Below are 18,976 nucleotides of genomic sequence, written 5' to 3'. Positions count from 1 at the left end.
CAGTCAGCCTATTGTTTTGTTGTCAAAATAAACGTAACAGCTGGAAAGCTGGATGTGCACGCAAATGCAATCCTGCCGTGTCTGTTTGTCTAGGTCCATGTAAAAGTGAAGTGAGAAAACCTTGGTGCGTGGTTTCCAATCCATAATTTTGCTTGCTACCGTGCTGGTAAAGAAAGCCGAAACACGGGGTACAATGGTTGCACCGGGTCGGCGGCGACGGCAATCTCAACTTCGACGGAGCGTGTTTGTGTGGTGAGAGAAAAGTGTTGTCACCCGGTCACACGGCGCGGATAGAAGGGTCACCGATTGTGTCGTCAGCAGAGCGGCAGAAGCTTCAGGGAATTTCCTCCGGAAACACACACGCACCAAAAACGCACGATGGCCGATGCTGACTGGAAATTGCGGGTCGGCATAGACATCGATTTCAGCACGGACGAGGATGAGGATAGCGATAGTGCAGAAACGGTCTGCAGGTGAGAAGGAGATAAGGTGGTGGAATGTCTTTGCAACATACGGAACCAATGCGGCATACCATACGGTGGACCGGGGTAGTGCTGTAGTGCCTAGTGGTGACGGAGATAATTGTTAAACAAACAAACCAAATACCGAAGGTCATGCGATGCGTGCGTGCGTGGAGAAGTGCATGTCGTGGTGGGTCGTTGGGATTTAAATAGTTGCATATACAATTTCACCACTATATATGCGTCGTTTCAGCAGCCGAAAAGTAGCCCTCACCTACCCCCCGTTCCTTTGGCATTTTGTTCCGTTGTTGTGCCAATTGAAATTTGCATGAAGTAGGTGCAATTTGATCGTACAACCAGCTTAGCGCGCGGTGAGGGTTGTTGCAATTTTCCAAAAGCCTCTCGTCAGCTCATTTTCACGGCGAACCGATCGCACAAGGCAAGGGTCGGGGAATGTGTTTCCACAGTTTATTTGCCGCCACAATTAGTGAACAGATCGAATGGGAATGTGACTTGTTCGGTGTCGAGTCGTGCCTGTAGCGCGCGCGCTAGAACTAGTAATAGTTGGAAAAAAGTGATCGCTTCACTTTCATTAAGTGTATATTAATAACCTAGGTACGGCAAAAGGTCAGTGACAATAAGCTCACCGTGTTTGGTGTTGTGTGATATGCGGGGCGCACGTACCAGCAATCCACTTCAGATCCATGCGCATGGGATCTCGCGTCAACAGCAAGCAAGCAATCAATCGCCGTTCCTATGTCCGCGGACTGTGCTGTGTGTGGGGGAAACGTATCGCATCGTATGGTTGTGTAATTAATGATAAGCGATCAGGATGGGTATACTGCGGGAAGTAATTCAGTGTCGCGAACGGGCCGATATATCTGCGATAGCGATTAACGCGTGAACGGGACACGTGTCGGGTGTGCTAACGCATCCCGCTGTCGGTGTGAATGAGTTCGAACGGTTCTTTTTTTTGTGACACAGTGAAAGTCTTGTCTCTGGGCTACAAACGGGGTAGTAGAAACACTATTACGTCAATTAATCGTAATAGAATTGCTTTCTTTTTAGATAGGAACATCCAAAGGATAGGAACATAGGTCACCACCAAAACCCATGCCAACGCTTCACGATTCACTCTTTCACCGGTACAATAGATCGAGTGTACGCACACACGACAAAAGAAACTAAAAAATAAGCAAGTAAGCGAAAAAAAAAAACAACCCGAACATACATACACCGGTGTTGTGCCCGGTGGGCAGTCTACTCCAACGTAGGCTCTTGATGATAAGATAAGAATTGTCTTGATTCGGTGTTCGCTAGACGATTCAACAACACCTCACTTTTGCAAGTCTTGGGGCGACATTGGGGTTTAGTTCGGTTTTACATCCCACTGCCACCGGGGGCCTAGTTGGGGTTTTGCGGTTAGCTAAGAAAAAAATAGAATTCAATTATCACCACAATTAAGCGGATTGTTAGCGCCTTTCGATCAACGGCTAAAACCACGTCCATCATCTGGTACCATCTTTTCCCCTCTGCAGCAATACCGAAGGCGGTGGCGCCACGCAACCGTTCCGTAGTGAGGAATTTACCGATTCGACCGAGTCGCAGGACCTGGAGGAAGCATTACACGCGTCGTCCATCGACGAAGTGCTGAATCAGTGGGCCGATCAGTATGGAAGTACACCCCCACGGACACGTATAAAGAACAAAAATCGTAGCAGCAAGCAAAGGATGTGAGTATTGCCGGTTTACGTTCCATTTTTCATCCCTGGCACGGGCCCTATCGTAGTGTGGGTAAGCGCTGGACCGTACGCACCGATCGAACGCACACAGGTCGGCCAGAATCTGAAGTGGATTTAAAATGCATTTTATGGTAGTGATTAGATAAAAAAAATGGCAAACGTTTCTAGGGGCGTACAGTATTGTATTGTGTTTAAAAATAGAGTACTGGTAGAGCATTTTTTTTTTAAATTAAACTTTTGTTTTCTTTTTCGTGGTACACTCAACGTACAGTTCGTGTTTACGGTTCTGATTTAGTAGGTAGATAGTAGCAGCTGCATCGCGCTGTATGTATTGTGGTTAAATTAGGAGTTATTGTTCAGTTTAAAATTCATACATCGAAGAGCAATTGATCTTTGGGGGGTAGGAAGGAAAGATTTGATACCGGCTCTTAACTCTACAGAATCTTGACAACAGCGGCACCACTATCACTGAACAATTGTGCCGTTTCATTTGGATTATATAGCCCAGGCATTCATGGCAAGTATCCGTTCCATTCGACAGAGCGTTTGTTCATTATTTAGTTTTATTGTCACGATTCGGCACCGTATTTTCAGCCCTTCTTGTGCTGATTTCTTTCATATTTCTCAATGCCTATTTTTTGCCTTACCCCAGACATGATCATTTAGTTATTGAATTGAAAAATTGATTACATCGATGGAGAAACAGCAAAGAAGAGAGTTTGTTTTTATTAAAATTAATTTAGAGTTAGAGTTTATTTATTTAAATGGAGAGTATTTTAGATACTTTTCGTTCTGCTATTATGTCTAAGCACGTTATCAGTAGTGACGTTCAACGTAGAACATTCCTATCAAACTAATGCATTGCTCTCTCCTCTTTCTCCTCCGCAGGGAAGGAACAGTGAAAATGCGTACCGGAGGTCGGTTGGCCAGACCGCGCACCGATCGACGGAACACGGTCGATTGTGCACTGCTAAACCAGATGATCATGGAACCGGCTAACAGCGAGGAGAAGGTGCGCAGCGACAAACGCTCCACCCAGCTGCTTCGCGAATCGGAACGTGATATAAAAATGTCAGCCGCCGCAACGGGAATCCCGCCGATACGTTCATCTGCCAACTATGGTTCGCAGCTACCACCCGCGGCTGCACCAGTGCTGGAAGAGCGGGCCGAAAGTTTACCGCTCATGCTACCGGGCAGCCTTGCCGGTACGGTAGCAGGGAATGCTGGAGCAGCAGCAGCAGCAGCAGCAGCGGTACCCACGACACTGATCGAATCGTGCAATCGGTTCATGAGCGTAACATCCCGCCCAGTCGGATGTCGCATATCGGCACCACCTGTAGCGTACCGTGATATCTACTTCACCAACCAACTGTTTGAAGGCGCAGGAACGCGCACCGGGACGGAAAGTGTGATACCGCAGAACAGGATCAATTTCCATGCCACGTTTTCCGATCTAATTAAGCTGGGCAGTGCGGATAAGGAGCGGGCGGCTCGGGCTGGTGTACTGTCGAACGAAGAACGCCTCTGGCAGACACACGTAAATGATCTGATATGGCTCGAGCTGCAAGCATGGCACGCGGACCGTTCGATCGAACAGCAGGATCGTTTGTTGTGCCAGGCACGGCAAGAGATCGGAGATTTGTTGGACGAAATTATGGCCTTTCGCTTCCAACGGAAGCCAACCCGCGTACGGCGGACGGGAAGTGAAATGAGCACCGCGACCACCGCCGACAGCGGTATCGAGACGGCCACCACGACGGGTGGAAGCAGTAGCGACGGTGTTGGTGGTGTTGATGGGGGGAATCGATTCTGTTTCGGATGTCTCTCGATGTACTGTAAGGATTGTTTGGAGGTGCAGACGGCTGCGATGAAGCAGGTGGAAGATTTGCTGTTGCGTCTCGAATCGAAAGAGTGCCTGTTTCCCTCGTCCCGTGCGATGGGAAGTGCGTTTCCGGTGTACCAAAGCGAAGCGTTCGTCAATCGTGTCAAAGCGATGTGTTTGTGGTACAATATGACTCGCCAGCATCGTATGACGCTTCTGATATTGGGTAAACTGTTGGCCCGTTTGCAAGGTCCTTCCAAGAAGGAATCATCCATACAGTGGCCCATTATGGATCAGCATACGGAGGGTTCCTCGTCGTCGTCGGTGCAGGACGAAAGTGGTAGCAGTGCGGATAGTGGGGCAGCTTACAGTAGTGGCAACGGTGGTACTTCCCTATCGGGTTCCGGTACGTTCAGTACCTGCTCGAAACGGGTCCAGTTTGCTGACAATGGATCGTGTGCGGGTGATGTTAGCGCTTCGGAGAGCGTGAATAGTGATGAGACGGATTTTTCCGATCTGTCCTTCAAACGCCAGCGTTCCTTCCCGGGTGACACAGAGTACGGGCGGTATATGAACAATTTAAACTTTTACAACGAACACACTTTGACGGAACTATCGGCACAATCGGCATCAAGCATGGGAAATGCCTTATATCGGTAAGCATTTTACATCTATTTTAGATAAATTTGACAGTTACGATTTGCTTATAATGAGTTATTGGATACGCGCGAAACGGCAATCGAAAGCTAATGTAGTAAAAAAAGTCGTGAATTTTTTTAAATTGCGTGAAAAATATTTTGTCTAATTGCGTGTTCGCAAGGACGCTTGCCTGACCGATATGCAGGCGCGAATGATGCAAGATTCGGAAGAAGACGTTGAACGAGGATTTACTTACGCTTCTTAGAAGCGTCGCAGAGGTCAGCTGCTTGTCGAAAAAGGTCGTGAGACTCGTCTGAAGATCGTGAAGAATCTGCTAAACATGCTAAAGGATCCGGTGGAACCTGGGATGATCTGGTTCTTTTCGGACGAAAAAACTGTTTGCCTAGGACCAGAAATTACGTCCACAACGTTTTTTTTTTCCTTTTTCCGTAGATGTAATTGTCAAATTTATTGCGATCACCCTGTATATATAGAGGCTCTGAGTCTCTGAGACTACATTCGTCCAGAGAGGATCTATATTCACCATTTTAATGTGTATTTTGTTTCGTTTCTTTGTAGCAAATACATCGAAAACGTCCTAAAGACACGTGGTTTAGGCAAATCGCTCACGTTTCTGCATCGTCTGCATAATGTCGTCCTACGAAAGGCACAGCTAACGCTGGAAAAGCCGGGTCGCCAGCAAGAGGATGATTTTCTGTTCGACGAGGATGACGTACCGTGCATTGAGCCTCCGCTCGAGCGAGAGCAGGAAATCGAACTACGCCGGTACGGAGCCTGGAGCGAGGAAGCGAAGCTACTTAACCTACCATCTTACGTGTCCGCCTTTCTGTTTCTGTCACTGATTCCACTGGAGGTGATACATGAGTTTCTGAAGATGCGTTTAGAAACGCGTCCGAAGCAACTGAATCCACTAAGTCTCGAGCAACACATTAAAGAGCTGAAGGAGGGGCTAACGCTCGCGATGATCCATCGGGAACGGTTCCAGAAGCATATCAACACGGTGCTGTCCGATCGTGAGCAGGAGCTTGAGAAGTATATGCACCAGATGGAGCTGTTCGATGAGACGGTACGGAACATTTTCGAGCTTTATCTGGAGCTATGCGAACAGTGGATACTGGACACCATACCCGAGGGTCACCAGAAGGCAGTGTTGGATGAGGAATGGCGATTTACGAAGCTTATCAGTCCGATGATCCCACGGCAGCATGGACCGGCGGCGAAACGATTCTGCAGCATCGTTGAGCGTGTGCTGGAGCGTACCGGGAGCGAGATGATGCGACAGTTGAAGGAACTGATGGAGAAGAGTCTGCAGATCGATACGACGGCGGATAAGAAGTGGCAGTTCTTTGCGCTTTGTCGCGAAACGCAGCGGATGTTTACATCGTCCCGGGAGAAAGCACTCAAAACGATGGCATTTGCAAAGACGCTGTTCCGTGATCTGGAGCATGCGGACTTTCATCGGGACCATTGTGAGGAAGATTCCGATTGTGAACTCACGCTAAACGGTGATCTTGAGCTGGAGGATGTGGTGCTAAGAAGTGGTAGCATGCGACGTAGATGTTCCTCAACGAATAATAGTGCCAACAATAGTAGTAGTCCTGTCTGCTCGGAAGTTGTCGAAAGTTTGCAAATGTTGAAGCGGAATGCACTGCTGTTGCGACACAAGCTGGCGGCGGTGATTGAAGAGCTGCAGCTACTGTGTTCCGACGATACGTTAGAAGAGTTTGACGAGACGGATCGAATCGGTGCGTTGACGCGTGTGCGTGAGATACTTCATCAGGGGTACAAGTTTGGGTTCGAGTACCACAAGGATGTGGCCCGGTTGTACGAGACGAAGTTGAATAACTGCCGGGACGCTGAGTCCGAGCTGATGCTGGCCAAAGCGATCATACAGTTTGCGAAGCTGTGGATGAACTTTGTCATGGAACGGTGTGAACGGGGTCGAGGTTTGCGTCCCCGGTGGGCTAACCAAGGGCTGGAGTTTCTGATAGCTGCTTGTGATCCACTCTGCACGAGCCATCTGACCGATGCAGAGTTTGAGGATCTGAAGCTAAAGATGGATGCGTGCATTTCACACGTGATTGGCAACATTCGCGAACCGGAACGCATCCGTAAGTCACCCAGGTCTCGCAAATCTTCGCCTTCTCCATCGGCTGCAGCAGTAGCAGCAGCAACGGCAACGGCAACCGGTGCCGTAACAACGGGCCGGGCATCGATTCCGATGATTAACTTACCGAGCAAGAGTTTCCAAAATCAGCTCAGCCTTAGGGAGGATGGTGTGATGCTTCGAGCCTCGAGCCCAATCGAAGCCGCCGATATGTTCCGCAAGCAGACCTCGTGCGATGGCATCAGTGAGGTGAAGTTGCGCGTTCCTTCCACACCCAATGCAGCGGCAATGCTGGGTGGTGAGACGTGTGTCCATGGAATACGGCCCTTGAAACAGCTTAGGATAAGGGATGCAGTTAACAAGCTGGACTGTGAGCTGGACGAATGGTTGAGGGAGCGAAATCTAATCGGTAATGTGAAGGAAATTAGCTACTACAGCCGAACGCTTAATCGGGCCCGAAGCGTCAACTTTAGCTGGCACCGGGGCATTAAGATAGGCCAGGGACGGTTCGGGAAGGTGTACACGGCGGTAAACAACTCGACCGGTGAGCTGATGGCGATGAAGGAGATCGCCATCCAGCCGGGTGAGACGGCCGCGATACGGAAGGTGGCGGAGGAGTTGAAAATTTTCGAAGGCATCAGCCACCAGCATCTGGTGAAGTATTATGGAGTGGAAGTGCATCGGGTAGGTAGACTTTGGTTACGGGTGCAGAGATCCTAAAGATTGTAATGTTTTTGCTTTTTGCAGGAGGAATTGATCATTTTCATGGAGCTGTGTCCGGAAGGTACGTTGGAGAGTTTGGTTGAGTTGAACGGTGGTTTGCCAGAGGCGCAAACCCGCCGCTACACCCACCAGCTACTGTCGGCCGTGGCAGAACTGCACCGGAACGGGGTGGTTCATCGGGACATAAAGACGGCCAACATATTTCTCCACAAGGATGGTAACTATTTGAAGCTGGGTGATTTCGGATCGGCTGTTAAGATTCAGGCACACACCACGATGGCCGGTGAGCTGAAAGGTTACGTTGGGACGCAGGGTAAGTATGTCACAGTGAAAGGTGGGTGGTGTTGTGTCGTCATGAGCTGTTACGGTGAGCTAGATCGAGACATCAGCTTCTTGAAGTCTCACTTGTCAGGCACTATGACCGTTGGCAAACGCTATCATTCCATCTCTGTTTAAGCCTACCATGCCTCCTCTGTCCATGTGAACGGCCTAAAAAGATCTTACAGGCTGACATGACCAGTCTACCGAAGCCCGTTCACCGTACAGCAGGTCATAAATCCCTCTGAGTATCTTCCACTCGAATGCAATCAAGATAAATCCTTCTGTGCATCTTCCACCCGAATGCAATTTAGAGCCAGATTTGGGAATGGTTCATGTCTCAGAGTGGTCCTGAAATGCGGCATTCAACGCTGAGAAAATATGGCAAAGCAGCTTAAGTTCATAAAAAGAAATGCAAATAGAGGTGTGGTGAACCAATTCCATATCAATTGTACGCACTTCTTCTATATCTATTTTTTCTAGTTAAATATTTGCAGATTCGCTTATGTATTGGATTTTATATTCGCTTGAACTATTCTCTAAAGTAGACTCGATGAACACTATAATTTGCGTTGTAAGCTGTAAAGTAAACATGTGGTCACTCACATAGAACAACTCATCGACAAAGCACCAAAAACACTACTGATTGAACTAAATATCACAAAAAGATAACTTTTTTTCGAAATTAATAATTTTTTTTTTCATTTCAGCGTATATGGCACCGGAAGTATTCACCCGTAACAACACGGAAGGCCATGGAAGGGCGGCAGATATATGGTCCATTGGTTGCGTGGTCGTAGAAATGTCATCCGGGCTGGTAAGTATCATACCATTCGCTACTTGTTAACCTGTTTCCCTTTACTCAACTCATGCCATTCATTTTGCTCATTTCAACAGCGACCATGGCATCAGTTCGATTCCAACTTTCAAATCATGTTCAAAGTGGGCATGGGTGAATCGCCCGAAATTCCGGACAATCTCTCTGAGGAGGGTAAAGATTTTGTCGGCAACTGTTTGCAGCATGATCCGAAGGATCGGCAAAAGGCGGACGAGCTGTTGCAGCACATCTTTTGCAAGGTATACCATTTTTTTAGTTTAGTGATTTGTGAAAATGTTTCCTGTTTTTGTACAACGCAAAAAAAACTTACTCTCTTTTAGTTTACATTCTACGATTCGGAGGCAATCGACAAGAAGCTACGTGGGACATTCCGGCGTAATTTAAAATCTAGCAGTTCGTAGACTTTTTTGTTGCTCTTTTATGCTTCGTTTTCGCTTACACCCTACAAACTACTTCGAGTGATCGATTGTGTCTTGTGTACTTGCTAGTTTTACTTACTATACACTAAACATCGTTAAAGGAAGATGCAAGCACGTACTGGAGAGCAAAAAAAAAGACGGCTGCAGAGAAAAGATAATGGCCAGTGCTTAATGTTTGTTTGTGTGTGTGTCTCTGGTGACTCTGTTATATTTATACGATTGGATTTTAATTCTTTATTTAATAAGACTCTTTCCACGAACACTGCGCTACGCGTCAATAAGTTTTAGTATTTTACACACCTTGACTGTACCACCGGACCTCTTACCTGCGCCTCGGTTCAATTAGAAACAGTTGTAAACTTATGGCCAACCGATGATCAAACACACTAGTAGCTGTTAATATGAACGGGTATTTAATGTACGAACAACGACATCCAGCTTTATATAGGCCACTTTAAACAAAAAAATACACTCAATAATATTGTGTACATAATTAATGACTAATACATATACAGATAGGGAGATGGAGAGAGAAAAAAATGGAAAGAAAAGTAAAATATAATGCTGATAACAGGTAGGGGAAAACGATCGCTAATTCTGCTGTACGGGTACTTGAAACTTTTATTGATTTTGTAATTTGTCGGTTTTCACTCAATTATTCATACGTCTCAGCGCAAAGCGGCGATTCACAAGCATTTGCTAACGCCGAACGTTTCAGTTTACTAAGCTCGACCGCTTGGTTACGATAACGTCGATTAAGAGCTGTTTCCCAGAACACAAACACTCAAAAGCCCTTCTAATAAACTGAGGATAGCAAGCACAACAGTCTAGACAGCAGAATTGAACACGTTTAACACACTGTTCCGCTACTAATGTTTGCCTAAAAGCCAATAATACTCGTTACATTCTGCCCGCTCGAAAGAACGAAACGCCACGCACTAACAATGATTCCGGCACTCGTTTTGCCACTAATCGATAAATAATTTACACCTACAATGTTGTGTTTGTGTGATTTCTTTTCGTCCCATTACCCACGTGTGCGCGTGCTGGAACTGGAACGGCGCGCTCGTTTTTTTTTTACCTCCAAAATGTGACATGTGTAGAGATACTTTTCTGCGCATCATCTGTCGTCCGCTGCAGAAGAGATGGTTTGATTTGTTGAACTGTTTTTCTTCAAACAACCGTAAGATCGATAAATCGATAAATGTTTTCCGTTTCCAACGATTGATATGTATACGTTTAGATATGTATGAATATATGGCGCATTGATTGGTTTCTTTGTCGAATCCATATTTGATGAGCTGGGTGAGTTCGTTCTATATGCGTTTAATATGCTCACGCTGTATGGCGAATTAGTTCTTGTACGTGATTAGCTTTTTTAAAGTTACATACTTTTTTTACACACAACACACTACAAAAGCACAATAGGAATGTTTTGCGGGCGTTTACTATTGTTTGCCTCGCTCAAGATGGCGCTCTCAACAATGGTTATGGATGTTTCTTACGTCTACGATTATGTTGCACTAACCTTCCCTATAGTTTACATGGGTTGAAGTGATCCTTCAGTAATAAGTACACTGAGCGAAATAAGAATGGCATCACCATGTTTTTTTTTTAAATTACTAATACATTGATATAACAATACGGCACTGGACCGTCATAATTAATTATAAATAATACATTGATACAAATTTTTACAGGCATTTACTTGGACTAGTTTAAAGTACCATTTACATTTACAACATGAAAAACAGATTTAAAACATTGGGCAAAATAGAAATTGGAGCGAGTTCCCTTTATTTCCGATTCCTATCTTCAAACTGGGTCGGACTGGGACTGGGAGCTGACTATTTAAATACGTGACATTAGCAAGTCTCATAAGCCAACCGATAGCCGGCGTGACCCAGTAAGGTCGTTAAGCCAAGGTGAGGAACAAGTTGTTGCGCTGGACCAATTCAGCCTAATTGGTCGTGTATTGTATGTGTGCTTTCTTTTAACACGACGAGTATACATCCAAAGATTTCTATGAGATAAAAATCCAGAGAACGTTCCGGCCATTTCATAGTCCAATTTGATTGGCTCGAAAAATCGGTTTTTATCAGTTGCGAATTACGAATCCTGGCATTTTTCTGCTGATATACGTAGTCTGGTTCCTCGATAACACATCTGATGTTATTAAATTATTCGTTTTGCAAATTATTTGTTTATCCATCACCTATTTCTGTCGGGATTTTTAAAAGAATCGTCCATCTACGTCGTTTCAACACTCTTCAATGAACATAGCACAATCGATATTCAAACGCCTAATGGTACCATTCTTATTCCGCTCACTGGACACAAGGATATGTCTCTACTTTGCCGTAACCTGAATCATTAGATTCAATGATGCCTAATGATGAATGGACAAGATATACTGTGCGGGCATATGTATATACTGAACTCGTGCGGGTATTCCACTTCATCTGCACTACGTACAATGGTGCGACATTGTGGTTTTTCGCCCGGCAGCTGGTGGTGCACTATGCATTTAAATACTACTCGATTAGATAGCAGTGCGTTTGCCTGCGCCTGCCTATATTTGTATACACTACTTTAGCACGTAGTCTGTTACTTTAGCACGCACTACTAATCTTTACATTGTAACTCACATTGTTGTATCTCATTTGAATTGATTTAAAATCAGCGTAACAATAACATGCTGGTCATTTCACTTAAGGAACATGAATTAAAATGTGACAAACAGTAACAGGAAAATGAAAATAAAACTATAGCTTACTTAAAAGAAAAGGTTAAACCCTTTTTTTTTGGTTAAGAATTGTTTAAAGCTTATTCTTGTTGGTTGTTTTTTCTGTTTTAACCATTTTTTTAGTCTCCCAAAGGTGATCCTGTTTCGCCTTCAAAGAATAAAAAATTCACAGTAGTTCCTTGCTGAAAGAGAACTCAACAATTTTTTTAGTAGTCGTTTTAGTTAGCAAACACGCTACTCACACAATAAACAATCTAAATCGGTTAAGATAATAGCTTCACGTATAGTTATTAGCTGCTAGAATGTTTGTTAAATGCTTCGCATACTGAGTAAATAGAATAGATGATAGATCGTAAGTATAACGTTTACGTCGATAACACCACAACAGGCAACACTTTTCGAGTATAATAAGCAACAGATTAAATAGTACCTCGCTAATAGAATTCTAATATCCACATACTTAACAAAACTTTTTAAATCGTCACCCTGCTCTTCCTACCTGTTCTGCTCAGGATCGAATGACTTGAATAAGGGTCGGTAGTAAATCAGCCCGAAGCAGATAAAACCGACGCGATAAAAACTTGTCCCCATGCATATATTGCTACTACACGAGCCGTTTCCAGTATATAAACTGATAATTATTGAACAAACAGATAACCGATAACCGCCATGCATGTCCCATACCTATATTTGGGGGCAACAAACACTCAAAGTGGATCGTTTTTAAAAACAACAATGAGACAACAAACAATTCCTGCTTTTGTTCCGGCTGCGCTTACAGCTAACTTGATTTGCAAATAATGCCTATATAACACGTGATTTTGTATAGATAGAGCAGATTGCCCATTTCTTATCCTTACCAGCTAATGATATGTATCCGTTTCTTTGGTTGTCCCGATCGGGGTGATGATCCGCTCCCACTCACGAGAGTGATCTTTGCACGATGCGGAAACTTTTACATAGAGACCCCCAGATTTCGATAAAACTGATATGTTTCGTTTCTTGATATGTTTCGTGATGTGTTTGGTTTTGCTTGTTGACCAGCGTTGAGCAGTAACGCAGCAGCGTCTTTTTAAAATGCCACCATTTTTTGTAGTTACGGCTCTCGCTTTTTGTTCGATTTTTGTCGTTTAAGGCCACCGACTAGTTGGAGACGTTAGGGCTAGCAGCACCCCTCCGCCCATTTACGATAACAGATCCCGCATCGCGTCCAGCGAGTCTTGCAGTGAGCGGGCGAACCGGGATGCGCTCGTTTTGTCCGACGTAAAGAAGGCCGAAATGCAGAAGATAATCTCATTCGGATGGGGATTGTACGAGGCTCCGTAGCCGTGTGGCGTTACCGGACCATATCCCATAAAGCTGTTGGTTGAGCATGCCACCTAGAGAAGGGAACAAATTATTGGCATCGGTAAAACAAAATGGGGAAGAAAAGACGCGGTTATTCATTGAGCTGTAGGAGTGGAAATAATAAGGAAGTTTTGTGTTATATCAAGAATGTTTTCCTGCTTTTCGGTGCCGTCGAGTGCATTCAGGTGCGGAGTGATAGGGTGACACATTCAGGTGCATTATGGTTGCTGGTGCTTAAAAAAGTGCATAGACTAGTGACCTCAAAATTGCAGTGCTCGATGGAAACACCACGTTCGTCCTCCCTGTACCTGACTGGTGGAGAGAAGAAAACAATTAGCAATTTTATAGCACTCATCCGTAAACAGCTCGTGCAGATTTCCTTCCCGCTCCCGGCAAGCTTCCCTCAGCCCGAGCAGATGTATATCGATCCCGTAGCCAAGTATGTTTTGCACCATGACTTCGGTTTGTCGAGCAGTAGCACAACGAAACAGCTCCCTCAGATGATCCTTCTGTGGATGGATCGAAAGAAACAAAAAACAACAACAACAAAAACAGCGGAACAAACCAAACAAGCCAAAATCGAAACCAAAAACACCAAAAAACCATTAGTTTAGCATTACTACCTCAGGCTTAAGGATTCAACATCTCCGATCTTGGAATGTTGTTTGTTTTTTTTTTGGTTCTCAGGACGGGAAGGGCAAGGAAGATGGTAAACGGGTGTGCGCTAGTGGGACAGAGAGCGTTTGCATTGGTTTTTACATACACTGTAAATACTGAAAGTTACTTTTTTGACATCCGATGCGGCTTCGGCACTGTAGTCGTCCTCCTTGTCGCTTTCGAGCGTCACGTTCGGACCTTCGCCTTGGCACATCGCTTTGGCCCACTCGAGCGCTTCCATGCTGGCCGAACGGATGCAATCGACTCGTCCGAGCAGGAACCGTCTGGTGGAGGCACTCTCGTACGTACTTACCAACTGTCCGTATAGTCTGCGGAAGAGGAGCATGTTTTAAAGGATTCTGGAAGGCGGAAAACGCCTCCTTTTCTACTTACTTGTAGTGAGCCAACTGTAACGCCAACTGAATGTACACGTCCGGGCTGACCTGGCACGCTTTGATGAAGTTTTTACCGTACGGTTTGTACCGGTACACGTAAAAATCGAGATCTTCAATGCGTCTGGAGAAGTTGGTGAAAAAATAATACCCTTATGCCTTGCTGTTTTCCTGTCATTCAACCTTAACGCCCACTCACCTGTCCACCGAACGGGTTGCCTCGCGTAGACGTCGCTCAATCTCTGGCCGCACAATCCATTCCAACCGTTCCGGTGGTGGGAGATGGGACTGTTGCAGCTGTAGCTGATCGGCCGGCTCATCTTTAGCCGGTGACTCGTCGATGCGCTTCAGAATACCTTCCAGCAGCTGTACGACAGCGATACCCTCCGAGGGCGAATGCTCGTAGCAGAGTCCCCACGTACCATCGTTGCAAATAATCAGCTGCATCGTCTTATCGAACCAACGGTTCGCAGTGTTGTAAGCGCTGCCACCACCGTGTATCATCTCGTGCGCCATGTTGCTTTCGTCCCGACCGCCCGCATAGTGTGCACCGGCCGGTGATCCGTTGAAACCGCGCGCATTGTACGAGAGAGGTATCGGTTCATCGATACAGACCAGTACGAGAGCCGTTTCGATTAGTTCAATGTTGCGTGCGTTGCGTTCCTCGAGCAGTAACATTTCACGATCGGCAGCCCATTTGGGTCGTGGTTCGGTGGTCAGGATACCGACGACGGATTCGGTCTCCGGCAGACAAGGGGCTTCGTTGAGAATGTGCAACAGCTGTGCGGCTAGTTCGTTTTCGTTCAAACGTCCACGATCGCCTGCCTTTACCGCTACACAGTACATCTGAGCGGGGAAAAAGGTGCATTAGTAATACGATGAGTCGCAGGGAAGCAATCATTGCAAACACTTACATGCTTGCGGCAGCAAACGATGACGTGTGCATCGGTCTGTTCGCCACCCGGTGGTAGATACTGACTGTCGCGAGGATCGCCCGGACGTCGGCAGGACCCAAGCAATCGATAATACTGTGCCATACACAACGGTTGTCCCTTTTCGCGTGAAGCCGCCCGTTCCTGCTTCAGTCCACCACTGTTGGAGCGAGAGAGAGAGGACATTGATTAACGCGCAGGGAAGCGAGCGAAGTTTCGTACGTACCCTTCCAGCATTTCCTTATGATCCATCAGCTGATCGATGAGTTGTGCCGCAAATTGGGCCAGATCGTTGACGGTGGTAAACTTACGCGGTGGCATCACCATGCCCGGGTTCGAATTGATCGGCAACGGTAACGGGTTGTCCATGTACATGTCGTTGAGCCAGTAGTGGTACGCCCAATTGTCCTCGGTTTCTCGCCTCGCAAGTAGATACTCCTGCAAGCCCGGTCCGATGGTGGCACTGAACTGCTTAATGATTGACTTGGTCCGATCGAGCTGCTGTGGCGTTACGATCGGTTGTAACACCCGCAGATATTCGGCCATCGTTTGTTCCACCGTCGGAACGGGTACCTTGGGCAGCATCTGGGGAGTTGGAGAGCGAGAGGGAGAGAACAAGCAGCTAGGCATTAGGATCTTCAATTTAAACTTCCTTCACGGCTACACTACATTCCGTAAGCCTTGCGTTGCGCTTCAGCTTAGCTGCCATCGGTCGTTACGATGTTGATGGATCTGTGTGGTTTGCATTGCACAAGCGGGCTCCATTCTGCATAGGAACTAGATTTATGTGATGTAGCACATACCTGGGGGAATCCAAACTCGTCCGTTGCTTCCGATGTCGAGAGCCATTTCTTCGGCAGTTGCAGAATGGAATCTTTCCATCCTGGACGATGAAGCGATGGGTGGAAGAAGTTGTAATGAAATGAAGCGACAATTGAGATGGTTGATGGTTGAGTATCGCATCCATGGGTGTGATATGCAAATATTCGGCGCGAAAATTTGTAGAAAAATGGAACAATGATTATTATGGTTGGAAAATTGATCCTCCTTAACATTGAAATTAATTTAAAGTGGTACTGGGTAGGTTCAACAATATTAAAAAGAATGATACAGAAGAAGAAAATTGAATGAAAAGCGTGAATCACGTTAGCCTGTTAGTAACATGTTAATTGAGTTCTTTAGGCAACAGGATTAAGGCAACCATGGGTCACTGGACACAGGACACAGGGGTTTTAGATCCACAAACTCCGACGTATAAAAATCGGAGTAAACTTCGGAATTTACTCCGGATCACTTCGGAGTAATCTCCGATATTAGCTCCGGATTCAAACCCGGAGTGCACTGCGGAATCAACTGCAAGGTACGCATAATCTCATAGTGAGAAATCTCATAGTATAGCCACCTAAGAGTGTAATATTAATCCGGATTGACCTGCAATTGATTACGTTACCTGCAGTGCACTCCGGAGTTAGTATCGTAGATAACTTCGCACTGCTCTGGATTAATCAAGATTTGAATCCGTATCATTCTGGAGTAAACTCAGCATAACTCCGGAGTAAACGTCGGATTAATCTGAAGTAAACTCCGGTATGTCTCGGAGTCGGATTGTTCTGACTGCGGGAAAAATGAGGATTTACCTTTCACTAATCGCCAACCAGCCGTCTCCAATTATTTGATGAATCATTCAATCAATTCTTATTGTCTTTTACCATTGTGATAAAAATATAGCCAAAGCACATAGGCCATGAAATAAGAAATTGTTGTAGTTTTGAGCATCTCCTTTTTGCTTTTTTCGACTCTATAATTGAATTGCTCTTATGAAAAATGTTATACCTAGTAAAAGTATCGAAAGCAATTGTTTTAAAATAGATTATAACAGTGGTCTTAAGCTATTGTCCGTCACTGTATCTATTTCACGGATTGAGGTCCCGAAGGATCGGACCTACGATTCAATGGCCGGGCACGATACGAAGAAGAGGAAAAGAGGCGAAATGTCTTATCTAGAAAAGCATTAACATCTCCTACTTTTACTACTGGAACTCAAAAACAGCATCTCGGTCACAGTTCCGCGCAGTTGCGATACGGGGTACGGTTAGATCGATCTGTGTGGTTTCTTTGCACAGAAACCCCAACCACAACGCAACGTGAAAACAATACACAAAAGGTGCAATTAATGTGACAAAAAAAGAACTTCATTCTGCTGTACAATCAAGCCACCTTCCTTCCACCTATCCACTGCTCTGCTGCTGGCCATCTTAATGCCGCACAGCATGAACACCGGCTCATGAATGCTGGTCCCGACCGGTCCCGTCGTGCATTTGGGCACACACACACCAATCCCCCCCCCCCCCCCCCCCGTCACTGAAGCGAGATGCAGGTGACATAGGATGAAATTGTTTGCTTTGTGGTTCCCCCGTTCGCTTGATAGCAGACGTAAAATTGCCGTGAAAAGGAAGCATTTCTTGCCTCGGTTGTGGAATTAACTGTTTGTTTGATGATGTTGTTTCCCGTAGTAACGATGCTCTACTGCGTTGGAAGGTTGGGAGTAGGGTGAGCGGATTACACCGCACAGTGGTCCCGCTGTGCCGGTGGAAAGGTGGAAAATCCCGTGGCGAGATTATTGCAGCAGCAATAATGGATGGCGAATTTTCCGGAACCATCAGCAGCGGAAAGGGTGTTGAACTGGTCGAAGGGAGATGAGATTTGTGTGAAAGCAATTTATAGTCGACAATCGGCAACTGTCTTTTCACACCTAAACTGATTATTTTTGACCTGACCCATTCTTTGGAGTATTTTTCTTTTGCTTAACTGCTACAACTATCCTCAACTCATGCTAAATATCACCGTCGTCAAGTGTAACGATTTTATCAATTTTCTTTAGGGATGGGACAAACCATTAACTTTCCCACAAAGTAATAATGAAACCAAATCCGCTTGATCTAAAGTTAGCGTGAAGTAGTGGTGCGTGCTATAGAGTTTCCGTTGCACTTTACGCTTCCGATGAAACTATCCAGCCCGAAGTAACTGCACCAGTAACTGGCAAGGATGCGGATGTACTGAATTTAGCCCTTTTTTTTTCACCACAACTACTGGCTAAAAACTTTCTCATACAGCGCTCGTATGCTCGCATGCTGCTATGCAGTGGCTGAAGATTGAATATTTTCCTTTAAGGAGAAGCAAGCTTAGTATAACCTACGTTAACGCCATGATTCTATCAACGCTGCTAAAGTTGGGCTCGGATTTCTCACCCATTCGCTTGCGTGAGGGTGAAACGAGTCGGAAGTCCTTCAATTGCTGCCGGAAAATGAAAAGGTTTCTTCAGTTCGCCAATTTTTCACCAAGGGAACGTGTTTGTGGGATGCTGAAATTGAACCTGCGAACTGGTGGCCGTGCCGTTGTGTGTGAACACCCCATGTATACAACAAGGTGTAGCGTGTACTATCACCTTTAATCTAATCCTGCACGGAACCCAATGCCAGTTTGAAGTATGGAGCTACGGAGTACGGGAAAACTGCTGGTTCTTATTTCAGTACAAAGAATCTGACCAGCGAGAGACGAGATGATACTTGAATGGGATTTTCGTCTTCCTTACCCCCTCGATGCGTACACCCGATCGAGAGAGAACTACTTTCCGGTTGCCGCTCGATAAGCGGGAAAAGAATAGACTTGGACGATGTCATCCGGAAGGTATTGTGCACGTTTATTCTTTCATTTATCGCTTTTTTCTCCCCAGCGTCCCAAGGGTTTGGTTGGTACTTTCTAGAGCAATTGTTCATTTTGAAGACCTCAATGGACGGTAAGAGACCGTGGCA

At 45.7% G+C, this 18,976-nt stretch overlaps 2 protein-coding genes across 4 annotated transcripts in view; one reads left to right on the top strand and one right to left on the bottom strand.

The window, feature by feature from the left end:
- The first annotated feature begins 378 nt into the window (after positions 1-378).
- LOC126559650 (mitogen-activated protein kinase kinase kinase 4) lies at positions 379-9,082 on the top strand. The gene is made up of 8 exons (XM_050215820.1): positions 379-473; positions 2,000-2,194; positions 3,092-4,681; positions 5,244-7,476; positions 7,540-7,828; positions 8,544-8,650; positions 8,731-8,910; positions 8,992-9,082. Exons 1-8 carry the CDS (start codon positions 379-381, stop codon positions 9,070-9,072), a joined length of 4,770 nt encoding a protein of 1,589 aa, XP_050071777.1. The 3' UTR covers positions 9,073-9,082.
- Positions 9,083-13,020: 3,938 nt separating this feature from the next.
- Positions 13,021-18,976, bottom strand: part of LOC126557385 (choline O-acetyltransferase) — a 32,237-nt gene continuing 26,281 nt past the window's right edge. Inside the window, exons 2-9 of one of the 3 annotated variants that reach the window (XM_050213137.1) lie at positions 15,968-16,047; positions 15,391-15,749; positions 15,147-15,324; positions 14,432-15,078; positions 14,234-14,356; positions 13,947-14,169; positions 13,492-13,692; positions 13,021-13,215 (exon numbers count right to left, since the gene is read on the bottom strand). In XM_050213137.1, coding sequence (XP_050069094.1) covers positions 13,021-13,215; positions 13,492-13,692; positions 13,947-14,169; positions 14,234-14,356; positions 14,432-15,078; positions 15,147-15,324; positions 15,391-15,749 — 1,926 coding nt within the window. In that variant the 5' untranslated portion in view covers positions 15,968-16,047. The remainder of the gene's footprint in view (positions 13,216-13,491; positions 13,693-13,946; positions 14,170-14,233; positions 14,357-14,431; positions 15,079-15,146; positions 15,325-15,390; positions 15,750-15,967; positions 16,048-18,976) is intronic. The other 2 variants (XM_050213136.1, XM_050213135.1) reach the window with 2 other exon arrangements.

Source organism: Anopheles maculipalpis, chromosome 2RL, assembly GCF_943734695.1.
Source record: "Anopheles maculipalpis chromosome 2RL, idAnoMacuDA_375_x, whole genome shotgun sequence".
Lineage (NCBI taxonomy): Eukaryota > Metazoa > Arthropoda > Insecta > Diptera > Culicidae > Anopheles > Anopheles maculipalpis.
The sequence above is the reverse complement of the archived record's forward strand: the minus strand, read 5'-3'. Positions and strand labels throughout refer to the sequence as shown.

Bases quoted from the DNA above. Each gene is read 5' to 3' on its own strand.
- LOC126559650 (XM_050215820.1), top strand. From the start codon at position 379: ATGGCCGATGCTGACTGGAAATTGCGGGTCGGCATAGACATCGATTTC. The intron at 7,829-8,543 runs GTAAGTATGTCA...TTTTCATTTCAG, and splicing joins AGGTTACGTTGGGACGCAGG to CGTATATGGCACCGGAAGTA. The intron at 8,651-8,730 runs GTAAGTATCATA...TCATTTCAACAG, and splicing joins TAGAAATGTCATCCGGGCTG to CGACCATGGCATCAGTTCGA.